This window comes from Watersipora subatra, chromosome 9 (assembly GCF_963576615.1).
Source record: "Watersipora subatra chromosome 9, tzWatSuba1.1, whole genome shotgun sequence".
Classification (NCBI taxonomy): Eukaryota; Metazoa; Bryozoa; class Gymnolaemata; order Cheilostomatida; family Watersiporidae; genus Watersipora; species Watersipora subatra.
In genome coordinates this window covers 34,295,133-34,311,759 of record NC_088716.1, presented here as the reverse complement: position 1 = coordinate 34,311,759, position 16,627 = coordinate 34,295,133, and the positions used below count along the sequence as shown (strand labels likewise).

The 16,627-nt window shown below is 36.8% G+C and overlaps 2 protein-coding genes across 7 annotated transcripts in view; one reads left to right on the top strand and one right to left on the bottom strand.

Annotated features, from left to right (window-relative positions):
• Positions 1 to 13,562, top strand: part of LOC137405400 (activating signal cointegrator 1 complex subunit 3-like) — a 242,727-nt gene extending 229,165 nt beyond the window's left edge. The window contains exons 33-36 of the mRNA XM_068091649.1: positions 2,910 to 3,015; positions 12,454 to 12,654; positions 12,774 to 12,948; positions 13,209 to 13,562. Of these exons, the coding sequence (XP_067947750.1) occupies positions 2,910 to 3,015; positions 12,454 to 12,654; positions 12,774 to 12,948; positions 13,209 to 13,300 (574 nt within the window). The 3' untranslated portion in view covers positions 13,301 to 13,562. The remainder of the gene's footprint in view (positions 1 to 2,909; positions 3,016 to 12,453; positions 12,655 to 12,773; positions 12,949 to 13,208) is intronic.
• Positions 13,563 to 14,018: 456 nt separating this feature from the next.
• LOC137403569 (cilia- and flagella-associated protein 47-like) overlaps positions 14,019 to 16,627 on the bottom strand; it is a 36,051-nt gene continuing 33,442 nt past the window's right edge. For 4 of the 6 annotated variants that reach the window (XM_068089525.1, XM_068089528.1, XM_068089527.1 and 1 more), the window contains 2 exons: positions 15,094 to 15,189; positions 14,019 to 14,991 (listed from right to left, as the gene is read on the bottom strand). In XM_068089525.1, the coding sequence (XP_067945626.1) occupies positions 14,930 to 14,991; positions 15,094 to 15,189 (158 nt within the window). In that variant the 3' untranslated portion in view covers positions 14,019 to 14,929. Of the gene's footprint in view, positions 14,992 to 15,093; positions 15,190 to 15,546; positions 15,571 to 16,627 lie in introns of all 6 variants that reach the window. The other 2 variants (XM_068089529.1, XM_068089531.1) reach the window with 2 other exon arrangements.

The window sequence follows — 16,627 nt, the reverse complement described above, 5'->3', positions numbered from 1 at the left end:
AAGCAATTTATCATTGCGTGGGAGCGAACCAAACAAATCCGTTCGAGTTAACCATGTGTTCGAGCTATCCGAGGGCGAGTTATCCAAGTTTCACTGTATACATAAATGTGAAAGTCTGTCATTCGGTATGTCCAGCTATAGCTATTATTAGAATAGCTGTAACTGGACAACGCTAATGCAACATCATGGCATTCCGTCATTGGAAACCTAGCGCTTATTAGCAAACTTACTGGAATTTTCGATTATCAACGTGCCAGGCTAATAGCAAGTGGCAAGCAACTCTCATTACTTCTCATTGTTTATAAGTTAATTTTTAATACCATTTTCCATTGGCAATGTGCCAGGCTAATAGCAAGTGGTAGGCAACTCCCATCGCTTCTTATTGTTTATAAGCTGATTTTTAATACCCGGGCAACACCGGAAAGCACAGCTAGTAGAGATATATACAGTGTGTATACATATGTATATATATATAGATATATGTATACATATATATAGTATATGTGGTTTACACTTTATACATATATATATATATTTATATATGTTTATATATATATTTATATATGTTTATATATATTTATATATATATTTATCCCACGACCAAACACGAGCGAAGCGATTGGTTGGGAGATTTATGATAAATGCACATGTGCACACAACTCCCGAAACTTATTCATCAACAATGAGACAAACCCTGGTCTAAAAATTGCATCAACAAATTTAACCATCATTTTGTAGAGTCATTAAAGTATAATAACGATACAAAACACATATAAGTGTACTTAAATATGTTACCAAGTCTTTGTAAACCATTGGCATTATCTTAAAACTTACCCATCTGATCGGATTATACGCAAATAGACAGATTTATTTGGACGAAAATCGTTATTGAAACTTGCTAACCCTCACTTTTATCAAAGTTGACACCGGAAATTGAAACACCGAGCGACAGAGAATAGAACGATTAAGTCATGCGCATTTCACGAAAAAGTAACGTGCACATTTCACCAGTCTATAGCATTGTCAAATTGCCGAAGGTTTCTGTAATTAACGTAGGAGTACAGAAATCGTTTCACTTTTGCCGATTTCAAAGTAACTGACATTTTGGACACACTTGAGAACTTTGGTATTCTGATGTTCAATGCAGTGTAAGTAAAGGAAATGACGATTTTTTTTCTAACGATTTTTATGAGATTATTACGATATTTAATAATAAGTTTGGATATTCTTCTTGATACTTCTTGATATTGTTAGCTATGACGTTTTGAAATGTAAACAAAATTGTGCATTGGTTTTATATTATTACTGTATTACTATTACTAAGTTTGGCTATTCTTTTTGATACTTCTTGATATTGTTAACTATGACGTTTTTAAATGTAAACAAAATTGTGCATTGGTTTTCTATTATTACTGTAATGCTATATTAATAATATTGGTTATTCTAATAATATCAGTGCATTTTACTTCTAATATTGCATTTCTTCTATTGCAGGGGGATAGATATAAACATATAATCTTTTCCTTTCATTATTGCTGTTTGTCATGACCAAACACTTTTTTAAATAGATTTTCTAAAAATCTATATAAATATCACTTCTTGATATTGTTAGCTATGACGTTTCGAAATGTAAACAAAATTGTGCATTGGTTTTATATTATTACTATATTAATAATATTGGTTATTCTAATAATATCAGTGCATTTTACTTCTAATATTGGCCAATATGGCATTTCTCCTATTGCAGGGGGAGAGATATAAACATATAATCTTTTCCTTTCATCATTGCTGTTTGTTATATATAATAACACCCACACCCAGTACATTACAGCTACCATTACAGTTATCCTGTTGCACTGCAGTGCCATTTGACTGCTAATATTGCATTTCTCAACCATCAGTACCCTTTCTTTTTTCCAATATCACTTTGGTCGTGGGCTGTATGACAGTGGAATTTCTTGTATATACATGTATATATATATTTATATAGATGTACAAGGATCTTATGTTAGCTTTTGTTTATGAAGTTCGAGTTATCCATGTTTGACTGTATATATATATACTATTATATATATATTATATAATTAAAAAAATTAAAATTGTTCCCTTACCCCGATTAACCCGTATGGGTGGTAGTTTCTGCTCTAACTCGGGTCTCCTACCAGAGACCTGGGAGTTTGAGCACTCGCCTCAAGATCTTAGCTGTTCCCAATAGTGCACTTTTCTGCAACTCACCTGAGTTGATTGCTGTTGGTATTTGGGCAAGCCACATTTTATGTGCCGGTGTTATTGCGCCCAGTGCCCCAATGATTACTGGGATTACAGTTGTTCTTACATCCAAGCATTTTTCAATCTCTTCTCCAAGAGGGAGATATTCCTCTACCTTTTCTTTTTCTTTGCTGGCTATATTGTAGTCATTGGGTACTGCTATATCTATGATAGTAGCTCTCTTGTTCTCCTTGTCCACCACCACTATATCTGGTTGGTTTGCCAGGACATGCTTGTCAGTCCGGCAAACTAACCAATATATATATATGTGTATATATATGTATATATATATATATATATATATATATATATATATATATATATATATATATATATATATATATATAGATGTACAAGGATCTTATGTTAGCCTTTGTTTACGAAGTTTGTTTAAATCAGACTGAAACATGTAGACTAGTTGCAGCTCAGCCTAGTTAAATTTTTACATGTTTGCATGTTATTCAAAATAGCTTGGAGTTGTATTTTCTATTTTAACAAAACACTAGCAAATCAAAACATTCACTCTTTGTGAGAATTCAAAAAAATAGGTTCGAAAGATTTTTCTTGGTTTCCAACTCATGGTTGTCTGATGTTTATAAACTCCTGATCACAAAACAATTACCTTGAGTGCTTTGTTTCAGGGAGTTAAAATGCCTGCCTGCCCTTATGTACAAGACAGACGTCAAGCCTGATTTTCTGCCAGCCCTCTTAAAGAAGACCGATTTGTCTAATGATTGTATTGAGCAGGTAATTGTGTACCTCAAGCTATCATCATCGCAATACCATTTGTTGAACATTTATAAATTATTGTACTAAAATTTATACAACTAATTTTCTGAATCGCAATTGTCAAGTGTTGCCGTTACTAGCGTTGCCGTTACTAGCGTTGCCGTTACTAGCGTTGCCGTTACTAGCGTTGCCGTTACTAGCGTTGCCGTTACTCGCGTTGTCGTTACTCGCGTTGTCGTTACTAGCGTTGCCGTTACTAGCGTTGCCGTTACTAGCGTTGCCGTTACTAGCGTTGCCGTTACTCGCGTTGCCGTTACTAGCGTTGCTGTTACTCGCGTTGTCGTTACTAGCGTTGCCGTTACTAGCGTTGCCGTTACTAGCCTTGCCGTTACTCGCGTTGTCGTTACTAGCGTTGCCGTTACTAGCGTTGCCGTTGAGAGTGTTTTCTTATGCTTAAAGCTTTATTTAGTTGCATGTGCATTTGGCCAACAGAGAGAATACTAAAAGGAAGAACAACGCATCTAAGAATATAACTGAACAAAGAATAAGTGGCAACTCCAAAAAGTAAAGCAAACACCTCTAAAAACTTAAAACATGCTAACCGTTATTTACAACAAGTATTACTATTATTACTATTACTATTATTCTCACAGTTGTCTTTCATCAGTTTTACAGTAATACTTCAACTTACGAGTGCTCTAACGTACGAAAAACTTGAGATACGAGTCAGCTTTTAACCAAGTTTTAGCACTAACATACGAGCAATGTTTGAGATACGAGCACGTGAGTCGGTTGCAAAAGTATGCCGGAGGTGTTTTATGAGAACAGCATCACTCTGTATTTTTCAATTACTCAGGTTATACTTTTGTACCGTGTTTTCTGTGCGCAATTTTCAGTGCAGAATTATGTGAATTAAAAGTACGATGCGTAGACCGAAAGTTTGCCAGTAAAATGAAACATAATGGAAAGAAAAAGCAAATGATAACAATTGATATTAAACGGAAAACTATTGTAAAATATGCGAAATGTGTACACGTGATCGATCTATCTCAGCAATATGACAGAAATACATCTACAATTATCAAACCGAAGGGTTATATTCATGGCGTTTAGTTTGCAAAAGGACTAACCATAGTTTCTAAACGACGCAGCGATCTTCACGACCGCTGATGGAGAGACTGCTCAGGCATTGGATAAAAGATAAACAATTGGTCGGTGATAGCGTAACTGAAACGATGTTTCAATAAAGGCGAAAAGGTCGGTGGTTAAAAGGCGAAAAGGCCTATGTGAAAAGGCCGGTGCTATCTATAAAAATAGACTTTCGGACAAGTTGGCTAGTGGTCGTGCATTAACCCTTTGTGACGACACCAGTGTTAGCCTGTCTTGACAAGCTGTTGTTTTTGCGTAGTTGTCCCCCCGTCGAGCGGCGAGCAACAACAGCGAGCGGCGAGTTTTTGCGTGTTGTCGCTCGCCGCTCGACGGGGGGACAACTACGCAAAAACAACAGCTTGTCAAGACAGGCTACACCAGTGTTCGTCCTAATAGCAACACGTTGAAAGGGCGACAAAGGCAAACGTCGTTAGATAGGTTTATCTTAAAACGGCCGGCTAGTCGTGAAAGCGAAACAAAGGAAAAATTAGCTAACCAGCGAGAAACTTCCAACTATGAATGGCGAAGAAATTTTAATTACGAAAAATGAAAGTTTGCTTTTAGGTTTGTTTTTAAGTTTGTTTTTTAAGACTTCGATAAAACCCAAATTTATCAAATTCAACTGTTGTAATGATAAATAACACTTATATCTCCCTCCTGGTAAATGCAAGCGTTAGCTGCTACTGTATGTATTTAATTTTACATTGTAATCAATCACATTTACTTGCATTGTTTTTTATTTGTTGCTTTTTGAAAGCATGTGGTAAATTAGGACAATAACCAACATGTTTTTTCTGTTACAATATCTTGTTTTGAGTGTTTTATTTGCATCTTTTAGAGTATAGAAACCAATTAATATATATTTAATTGTTCTATATATAAATAAATTGCACCAACATGCGAGTAAATTGACATACGAGCTCAGTCTCGGAACGCATTAAGCTCGTATGTCGAAGTATGACTGTAGTTTAATTCTATACCGGAGTCTGATTAGAACCTCTACTTGAGAGTTCCAGTAGCTTCCTCTGTGTCCAGAATTTACAAATGCTCCCCCAGGCGCCAACAAAAAACAAAGACTGCAATAAGAGATGTTTCCCAAAGCATCCAATTTCTTTTGATAACTCTTGGTTTTTGCTCTCATCTGTATCCCCTGCATCTTGGGCACTGCGAAACATATGACTCATGTATGGTCCATGTATGGCCCATGTATGGCCCATGTATGACCCATGTATGACCCATGTATGCCCCATGTATGATCAATCATCATGTCTTGTATCAGGCTGTATGGTGTAAGGGCCTCTATGATGTGATCAGTTTGAATGGAAAATCCCACAGAATTTCAACTTTTCCTTCTCTACTACTGCCTCTATTATTATTATTATTATTATCGCAGGCCTTTTATCATTCTTATTACATTCTGATTACATTGATAGCATTGCTCCATCCAATGGTCTTGAGCCGTAACCACAAGCCAAAAGATACCATGAACATAGTTCCTCACAACTAAAGAGTATATATTATCATATATTTTAGTTGTATTTTGAGCCAACCATTGGCTACAACTTGAGCAGGGTGAGACAACTACCTGTTAGATATAGTATCAGGTGTTTTAGTGACAAAAGGTGTAATCTGAGCTCTTGTTATCACTATTCTTGCCAACAAGAGACTTTGCCTGTATATTTCTGCTGCACCTTAGTAAGAATGTTCCTTAAAAGTCTCCTTTCATAGCTTCAGTGTCCGCAAGACTCAGGGGCCTCTTCATTCCTGATCTCGTTCAATTTGATTCCTTCCAATATCAGATATTGTTGTCACTTTTGTCAGTGGCACAAAGAGACCTGTTATTATCACTCTCAATCATCTGATTTACTTTTGATCCATATTTATTCTGAGATGCAATACTGATGGCTCAAAATAGGTTTTGACTAGGAGCTCTTCGTTCTGCATCAAGTCTTCTATAGATAATTTTTTACGTTCGGTTGTTTCATGGCAATTTCTAACGCTTTAATATGTCTCTACTAATTCTGCTCAAGATATCGTAAACACTCGCCAATTCCTGTTTGTTTTTATTTATGAAAACAAATGAAAACAACCACTTGAATGTACATACAACCACTTGTATGTACATTCAAGTGGTTTGGCCACTACTTGAGTGTACATACAACTGCGTATTGTTTGCAGATAATAGGTAATTAAAGTTGTTCTTTATCTTTGCAGTCAGCACTTTGTACATTCTCTGCAGATTTTTCATCTCTCATTTCATCTTTTTTATCTTCTCTTCTCAGATTCCTGCAAATACAGTTATTATCATTTCTAGGAGTTTCCTCCTAGCAGTTTCTCATTTTCTGCTGGCTGTGCTATTGGTTTCAGATTTTTTTATGTCAGGGTGTTGATTTATTCATGTTGGTCGACCTACAATGTATATTCATGTTGGTCGACCTACAATGTGTATTCATGTTGGTTGACCTACAATTAATCTATTCAGGTTGGTTGACCTACAATGTATATTCATGTTGGTCAACTTACAATGTATCTTCAACAAACTTTTTTATCAGATTTTGATATAAGGCTATTTCTATGAATTCCTCCAATCTCATCTACTACCCTATGAAATCCTCCAATCTCATCTACTACCCTATGAAATCCTTCAATCTCATCTACTACCCTATGAAATCCTTCAATCTCATCTACTACCCTATGAAATCCTTCAATCTCATCTACTACCCTATAAAATCCTTCAATCTCATCTACTACCCTATGAAATCCTTCAATCTCATCTACTACCCTATGCAATCCTTCAACCTCATCTACTACCCCATGAAATCCTTCAATCTCATCTACTACCCTATGAAATCCTTCAATCTCATCTACTACCCTATGAAATCCTTCAATCTCATCTACTACCCCATGAAATCCTTCAACCTCATCTACTACCCTATGAATTCCTCCAATCTCATCTACTACCCTATGAAATCCTTCAATCTCATCTACTACCCTATGAAATCCTTCACCTTCATCTACTACCCTATGAAATCCTTCAATCTCATCTACTACCCCATGAAATCCTTCAATCTCATCTACTACCCTATGAAATCCTCCAACCTCATCTACTACCCTATGAAATCCTTCACCTTCATCTACTACCCTATGAAATCCTTCAATCTCATCTACTACCCTATGAAATCCTTCAACCTCATCTACTACCCTATAAAATCCTTCAATCTCATCTACTACCCCATGAAATCCTTCAATCTCATCTACTACCCCATGAAATCCTTCAACCTCATCTACTACCCCATGAAATCCTTCAATCTCATCTACTACCCTATGAAATCCTTCAATCTCATCTACTACCCTATGAAATCCTTCAACCTCATCTACTACCCTATGAAATCCTTCAATCTCATCTACTACCCTATGAAATCCTTCAACCTCATCTACTACCCTATGAAATCCTTCAATCTCATCTACTACCCTATGAAATCCTTCAATTTCATCTACTACCCTATGAAATCCTTCAATCTCATCTACTACCCCATGAAATCCTTCAACCTCATCTACTACCCCATGAAATCCTTCAATCTCATCTACTACCCTATGAAATCCTCCAACCTCATCTACTACCCTATGAAATCCTTCACCTTCATCTACTACCCTATGAAATCCTCCAATCTCATCTACTACCCTATGAAATCCTTCAATCTCATCTACTACCCTATGAAATCCTTCAATCTCATCTACTACCCCATGAAATCCTTCAACCTCATCTACTACCCCATGAAATCCTTCAATCTCATCTACTACCCTATGAAATCCTCCAACCTCATCTACTACCCTATGAAATCCTTCACCTTCATCTACTACCCTATGAAATCCTTCAATCTCATCTACTACCCTATGAAATCCTTCAACCTCATCTACTACCCTATAAAATCCTTCAATCTCATCTACTACCCTATAAAATCCTTCAATCTCATCTGCTACCCTATGAAATCCTTCAATCTCATCTACTACCCTATGAAATCCTTCAATCTCATCTACTACCCTATGAAATCCTCCAACCTCATCTACTACCCTATGAAATCCTTCAATCTCATCTACTACCCCATGAAATCCTTCAACCTCATCTACTACCCCATGAAATCCTTCAATCTCATCTACTACCCTATGAAATCCTCCAACCTCATCTACTACCCTATGAAATCCTTCACCTTCATCTACTACCCTATGAAATCCTTCAATCTCATCTACTACCCTATGAAATCCTTCAACCTCATCTACTACCCTATGAAATCCTTCAATCTCATCTACTACCCCATGAAATCCTTCAACCTCATCTACTACCCCATGAAATCCTTCAATCTCATCTACTACCCTATGAAATCCTCCAACCTCATCTACTACCCTATGAAATCCTTCACCTTCATCTACTACCCTATGAAATCCTTCAATCTCATCTACTACCCTATGAAATCCTCCAACCTCATCTACTACCCTATGAAATCCTTCAATCTCATCTACTACCCCATGAAATCCTTCAACCTCATCTACTACCCCATGAAATCCTTCAATCTCATCTACTACCCTATGAAATCCTTCAACCTCATCTACTACCCTATAAAATCCTTCAATCTCATCTGCTACCCTATGAAATCCTTCAATCTCATCTACTACCCTATGAAATCCTTCAATCTCATCTACTACCCTATGAAATCCTCCAACCTCATCTACTACCCTATGAAATCCTTCAATCTCATCTACTACCCCATGAAATCCTTCAACCTCATCTACTACCCCATGAAATCCTTCAATCTCATCTACTACCCTATGAAATCCTCCAACCTCATCTACTACCCTATGAAATCCTTCACCTTCATCTACTACCCTATGAAATCCTTCAATCTCATCTACTACCCCATGAAATCCTTCAACCTCATCTACTACCCCATGAAATCCTTCAATCTCATCTACTACCCTATGAAATCCTCCAACCTCATCTACTACCCTATGAAATCCTTCACCTTCATCTACTACCCTATGAAATCCTTCAATCTCATCTACTACCCTATGAAATCCTTCAACCTCATCTACTACCCTATAAAATCCTTCAATCTCATCTACTACCCTATAAAATCCTTCAATCTCATCTGCTACCCTATGAAATCCTTCAATCTCATCTACTACCCTATGAAATCCTTCAATCTCATCTACTACCCTATGAAATCCTCCAACCTCATCTACTACCCTATGAATTCCTTCAATCTCATCTACTACCCTATGAAATCCTCCAATCTCATCTACTACCCCATGAAATCCTTCAATCTCATCTACTACCCTATGAAATCCTTCAACCTCATCTACTACCCTATAAAATCCTTCAATCTCATCTGCTACCCTATGAAATCCTTCAATCTCATCAACTACCCTATGAAATCCTTCAACCTCATCTACTACCCCATGAAATCCTTCAATCTCATCTACTACCCTATGAAATCCTCCAATCTCATCTACTACCCTATGAAATCCTTCAACCTCATCTACTACCCTATGAAATCCTTCAATCTCATCTACTACCCTATGAAATCCTTCAATCTCATCTACTACCCTATGAAATCCTTCAATCTCATCTACTACCCTATGAAATCCTCCAATCTCATCTACTACCCTATGAAATCCTTCAATCTCATCTACTACCCTATGAAATCCTTCAATCTCATCTACTACCCCATGAAATCCTTCAACCTCATCTACTACCCTATGAAATCCTTCAATCTCATCTACTACCCTATGAAATCCTCCAACCTCATCTACTACCCTATGAAATCCTTCACCTTCATCTACTACCCTATGAAATCCTTCAATCTCATCTACTACCCTATGAAATCCTTCAACCTCATCTACTACCCTATAAAATCCTTCAATCTCATCTACTACCCTATAAAATCCTTCAATCTCATCTGCTACCCTATGAAATCCTTCAATCTCATCTACTACCCTATGAAATCCTTCAATCTCATCTACTACCCTATGAAATCCTCCAACCTCATCTACTACCCTATGAAATCCTTCAACCTCATCTACTACCCTATGAAATCCTTCAATCTCATCTACTACCCTATGAAATCCTTCAATCTCATCTACTACCCTATGAAATCCTTCAATCTCATCTACTACCCTATGAAATCCTCCAACCTCATCTACTACCCTATGAAATCCTCCAACCTCATCTACTACCCTATGAAATCCTTCAACCTCATCTACTACCCTATGAAATCCTTCAATCTCATCTACTACCCTATGAAATCCTTCAATCTCATCTACTACCCTATGAAATCCTTCAATCTCATCTACTACCCTATGAAATCCTTCAATCTCATCTACTACCCTATGAAATCCTCCAATCTCATCTACTACCCTATGAAATCCTCCAACCTCATCTACTACCCTATGAAATCCTTCACCTTCATCTACTACCCTATGAAATCCTTCAATCTCATCTACTACCCTATGAAATCCTTCAACCTCATCTACTACCCTATAAAATCCTTCAATCTCATCTACTACCCTATAAAATCCTTCAATCTCATCTGCTACCCTATGAAATCCTTCAATCTCATCTACTACCCTATGAAATCCTTCAATCTCATCTACTACCCTATGAAATCCTCCAACCTCATCTACTACCCTATGAAATCCTTCAACCTCATCTACTACCCTATGAAATCCTTCAATCTCATCTACTACCCTATGAAATCCTTCAATCTCATCTACTACCCTATGAAATCCTTCAATCTCATCTACTACCCTATGAAATCCTTCAACCTCATCTACTACCCTATGAAATCCTTCAATCTCATCTACTACCCTATGAAATCCTCCAACCTCATCTACTACCCTATGAAATCCTTCACCTTCATCTACTACCCTATGAAATCCTTCAATCTCATCTACTACCCTATGAAATCCTTCAACCTCATCTACTACCCTATAAAATCCTTCAATCTCATCTACTACCCTATAAAATCCTTCAATCTCATCTGCTACCCTATGAAATCCTTCAATCTCATCTACTACCCTATGAAATCCTTCAATCTCATCTACTACCCTATGAAATCCTCCAACCTCATCTACTACCCTATGAAATCCTTCAACCTCATCTACTACCCTATGAAATCCTTCAATCTCATCTACTACCCTATGAAATCCTTCAATCTCATCTACTACCCTATAAAATCCTTCAATCTCATCTACTACCCTATGAAATCCTTCAATCTCATCTACTACCCTATGAAATCCTCCAATCTCATCTACTACCCTATGAAATCCTTCAATCTCATCTACTACCCTATGAAATCCTCCAACCTCATCTACTACCCTATGAAATCCTTCACCTTCATCTACTACCCTATGAAATCCTTCAATCTCATCTACTACCCTATGAAATCCTTCAACCTCATCTACTACCCTATGAAATCCTTCAATCTCATCTGCTACCCTATGAAATCCTTCAATCTCATCTACTACCCTATGAAATCCTTCAATCTCATCTACTACCCTATGAAATCCTCCAACCTCATCTACTACCCTATGAAATCCTTCAACCTCATCTACTACCCTATGAAATCCTTCAATCTCATCTACTACCCTATGAAATCCTTCAATCTCATCTACTACCCTATGAATTCCTTCAATCTCATCTGCTACCCTATGAAATCCTTCAATCTCATCTACTACCCTATGAATTCCTTCAATCTCATCTGCTACCCTATGAAATCCTTCAATCTCATCTACTACCCTATGAAATCCTTCAACCTCATCTACTACCCTATGAAATCCTTCAATCTCATCTACTACCCTATGAAATCCTCCAATCTCATCTACTACTCTGAAATCCTTCAACCTCATCTACTACCCTATGAAATCCTTCAACCTCATCTACTACCCTATGAAATCCTTCAACCTCATCTGCTACCCTATGCTCCATGGAATTGAATAATCTTCCATCTGTTTATGTTTCTGAATATTCTTGGTGAAAGAATTGCAAGACGTTGACCTTATGTTTTCTATTCCAATATCTGCGATGCTCTGTAATATGGTGTTTTGCCTAGTTAGAATCGACCGACCTGCCCCGATACTTAGTAGTTTTGGTTTGTGTGAAAACTCACCCAAAGCTTTTGCTTGCCTTAGCGAGAACCAATCCCTCTGCCATTTTACAGCTGCTGAAAGTACATGTTCATTAGAAGTGAAGCATTGAGAAATGGTGACAGTAATGTCTATGAACGTTGTAAAGTATCGTTGTTCTGTTTTAAGGTGGTGGAACATGTCAGGCTCATGCCACGGATTGCTGTATCAGTGAGCCTAAGGGGAGTAGGGGAAGTAGCAGGTGATGCTGATGTGGAGCATGCTGTTAAAATTGATGCTAAAGTTAGGAGTGAGGAAAAATGGTTGCAAGTTAGCAAGGACCAGGAATATACAGTCGTTGTAAATCTAAGACGCACCAACAAGTTTAAGGTGAAATTATGGAACCCAACTTCGTTTTAGTTTTTTGATTTTCTTAGTTACAATAAAATGGCGGGGTGTCCCAAATTTATGTTAACAATTTAAACCAGTTTAACTCGTTGTATTTACAGAGGTCTCCTAGCGAAACAAAAGCTCTTTCTCGAGCTTGGCCAAAGCCAAAGGATGAAGGCTGGGTCATTGTCATTGGCCATGTTGAGAGTGGAGAGTTGTGGGCCCTGAAAAGGGTTGGTTTTGTTAGAGGACAGACCTCTGTGTCTCTTTCTATTGTCACGCCTTATATGGCAGGTGAGTCTTATCTATAAACAAGCTGCTTGCGAATTCTTTAGGAATCACGTAACATCACCCAGAAGTTGAACTACCTAATAAACACAAGCCTTGGTTTTAAAGTCTATACACACCTCGCCATATTTACGAGGATCTTCATCACCTCCTTTTCTTTTCGTTGATCAATAGTTTAAATGGCTATTTACGCATGCTGGTGACTTTCCCTATAACTTTCAAAAGCTGACAAAATGTAACTAGAAATCTGTGGTTTTTGCATGTAGGTAGGCACATATTCACCCTCTACGTCTTGAGTGATTCATACCTCGGCCTCGATCAACAGTTTGACCTTCACCTTGAAGTGACTGATGATTAGGCGAGATCAACACACGATCGGAGAAGCAATGTACACTACACTTACATGGTTAAAGTAGCTATCAGCGTTTGCTTAATCTCGTGTTCTCCAGCGCATTAGAAATATTTTGCACATTATTCATGTCAATAGAGATTGTGTAGTGCTTATAATTGTGTGTTTCTTTAACTGTTCTCTTTGCTGTAGCACAGCTGCTAATCGTCTAGCATAAACCGCTATGTTTATCAAATATCAAAGCATATATTATAATTGAGGAAAAACACAAACACTGGAGGGAATCATGTTTACAAAAACAAGCATTTTTCTGGAACAAACAAAACTACGGCGTAAGAATAAATCTGCAGTAAGTAAATCCAACTCAAGTAAGATTTGCTTTTATTGTCTACGGCTTGTTTAGCTCAAACGCCTGAATTTTTTGCCTTTCTCTGTACCATTGAACTTAAAACCCCTGGAATGGCAATCACGTAACTTTTACGTTGATAATGATACGTAACGTATGTGCCATATTGGAGAGCTAATCGGATGCTAGTTACGTTTGTAAACAAACGGTGAAAAATGACAGAAATGTACCTGTTGAATAGTTATTGTCCAATTGGGTGTTAATGAAAACTCCTCCTACACAACGTCTGGAGTGCCCTGATAGAAGAAAACCTATTTATAACATATGGAGTGGGATATATCAAATGATAAGTAGATGTAAAATAGATTTTCGTGGACCATGTTATTCGTACAAACTGTTGTATTATAGATGCATAAACCCAGCAAATGATTTATTCAGGCAAATAACTGTTTCATTATAGTAAAATTTATATCACATATGCATATGGAAAAACTTAGCACATCAAGTATTTCGATAAAAACAACACATAGGTATGCTGCCAAACCAGAAACTGTTTTCAAGATTTAAGTGATAATAATAGCTTATGAATGTATGATATGTATAATACAGTATCTGTAAAAGATGGAATGAACTACTGCAACAACTAAACGGAAATTAAAAACAGTTCTAATAGAGGATAATCAAAATAACGCAAACAAGGAAATGCAGGAATTAGTGTAATCAGATGATTAAACTTATACATACACGTTACAGAAACTGTGTAAAAGGAGATTTGTATAGCACTGGATATTGAGCCAAGGTGTATCAGAGTTTCTTAGAACTAAATCAGATTAGGAAGAACAGCACAACAACTGCAGATGAATATTACAGTGATTACATCGTTACTGGCCTTTAAAAAGTACTACTTCAGTATTGTATGCCATAAAGATGCACCTTGCAGTTTGAGTGTAGGATTTTAGCATAATGATGCTGTCGGAGATCATAAAACGACTGAATAAGGTTTTTCATCAATGATGCAGTGGTTGGATATGCCATCTGCCGTATCCGTAAGGTGTTTCCCAAAGCATCTAGATCACCAAAGCACTAGATCTTACACTACTGATAAAATACACCACACAATGGAGTGGATCTGGCTTTGCATTAATACGAAGTATTGATTTGCAACTAGCAGGATCCTGATGACATCGTCTGATGGACGCACCAATCCTCCATTGTTTTGTAGCTTGAGTAGAGTATAGAGATGTCGGTACTGGATACTTGACTTAGTGGTAACCAGCGACTGACGGCCAATGTCACGACAGCACTTCAGTTAGCTTTTGCACAATGTAGCCAGCTATATATACTATACTGTTACCTATAACAGAAATTTGACATCTGAAATCATTGAGTTCCACAAACTGATCAACTTCTGGAGTAGCCTGTACGATGAGAATTTCGTTTTGAGCAATAACGTTACCTGTCTTAATAGCATCTGATTCTGCACCACATTTGCTCATAAGTTTGCGAAAGGTAGCCTTAAACTGAGTAACAGTAGGGTTATTATTCCAACCACCTAAACAAAAGCATAAATTATAACAATTACTTAAATTACGTATCAGTAACCTAAACTGTACCGGTTTATATTTGCATCAGCTCGGACAGAAATCAAGCAACAGTCTACATGCAGTGCTTTAAAACAAGCAACAGTCTACCTGCGGTGCTTTAAAGCAAACAACAGTCTACCTGCAGTGCTTTAAAATTAACCAAGACTTAAAATTCTCTCAACTCATAGGGTGAGAAAGGGAGATGATTGATTTAAATGTGGTAGAGATGTGCATGCGTGCGAAAGACAGTATGTGAGTGCTGCTAAAACAAAATAAATGCAACAGGAAATATAAATATTTCTATAATAGATACTAAATCATTTTACCTGGATCCCTGACTACAGATTGTTCTGAAATGATTATATGCATTGGATAATTGTCAGGTTAATAAAATACAGCTAAATCAAAACATGTTAAGCTAGTCCAAACATTTGAATTCTAGATTAAAATCATCATAGCAATTATTTGATGATTTCCTTTGAAGTATTGAAGCAAGAACCTTATATGAATACACAGCATTTTTTTTATATGAACACACTGTACTTCTCATATGGATACACTGTATTTCTTATATAAACACACTGTATTTCTCATATGAATACACTGTATTTCTCATATGAATACAATGTATTTCTCATATGAATATGCAGTATTTCTCATATGAATATGCAGTATTTCTCATATGAACACACTGTATTTCTCATATGAATACGCAGTATTTCTCATATGAATACGCAGTATTTCTCATATGAATACACTGTATTTTTCATATGAATACGCCGTATTTCTCATATGAGAAATACAGTGTATTTCCTTTAATTCCTTCCACGACCCAAAAAGTAATGGTAAATACTTCAGTAGAGTAATTTATATACATATATTAATGTCACTGTTTGTAATTGGTCGTTTGTTGTCTGTATGTCCAGTGATAACGACAGAGCTTCGAGAACAAAAAATCTACTGCGCACTGAATTTGAACTTGGAGAATCCAGCCTTCTATCCACTAGGCCATGCGGATACATTGCTATACAATGGAATAATTGTGGTCATATGCAATACATCGGTCAAACTATGCATGGTTAAAGTGCTTGGAAAAAACCATTGGTTACAACTAGCACGCTTGAAGATCATGACTTCGTGAGAGATCATAACACATAACGATTATTAACCTGGCTGCTGACATGGCTGTTACTATAGTAAATATTTAGACTAGCTCAAGTTACTAGTTTAAGGTACTCAAAATCATTAGGTAATTATTTTATTACCCGTGCAATGCCAAACATTCATCTAGTATTATATAATAGCTAAATAATGGATTGTTTAAAACTAAGTCAAAAACTAAATTAAAAAAGAATTAGCTGTATATCAGAAACTGAATTAATAAAGTAATAATCCGCAAAAAAAATG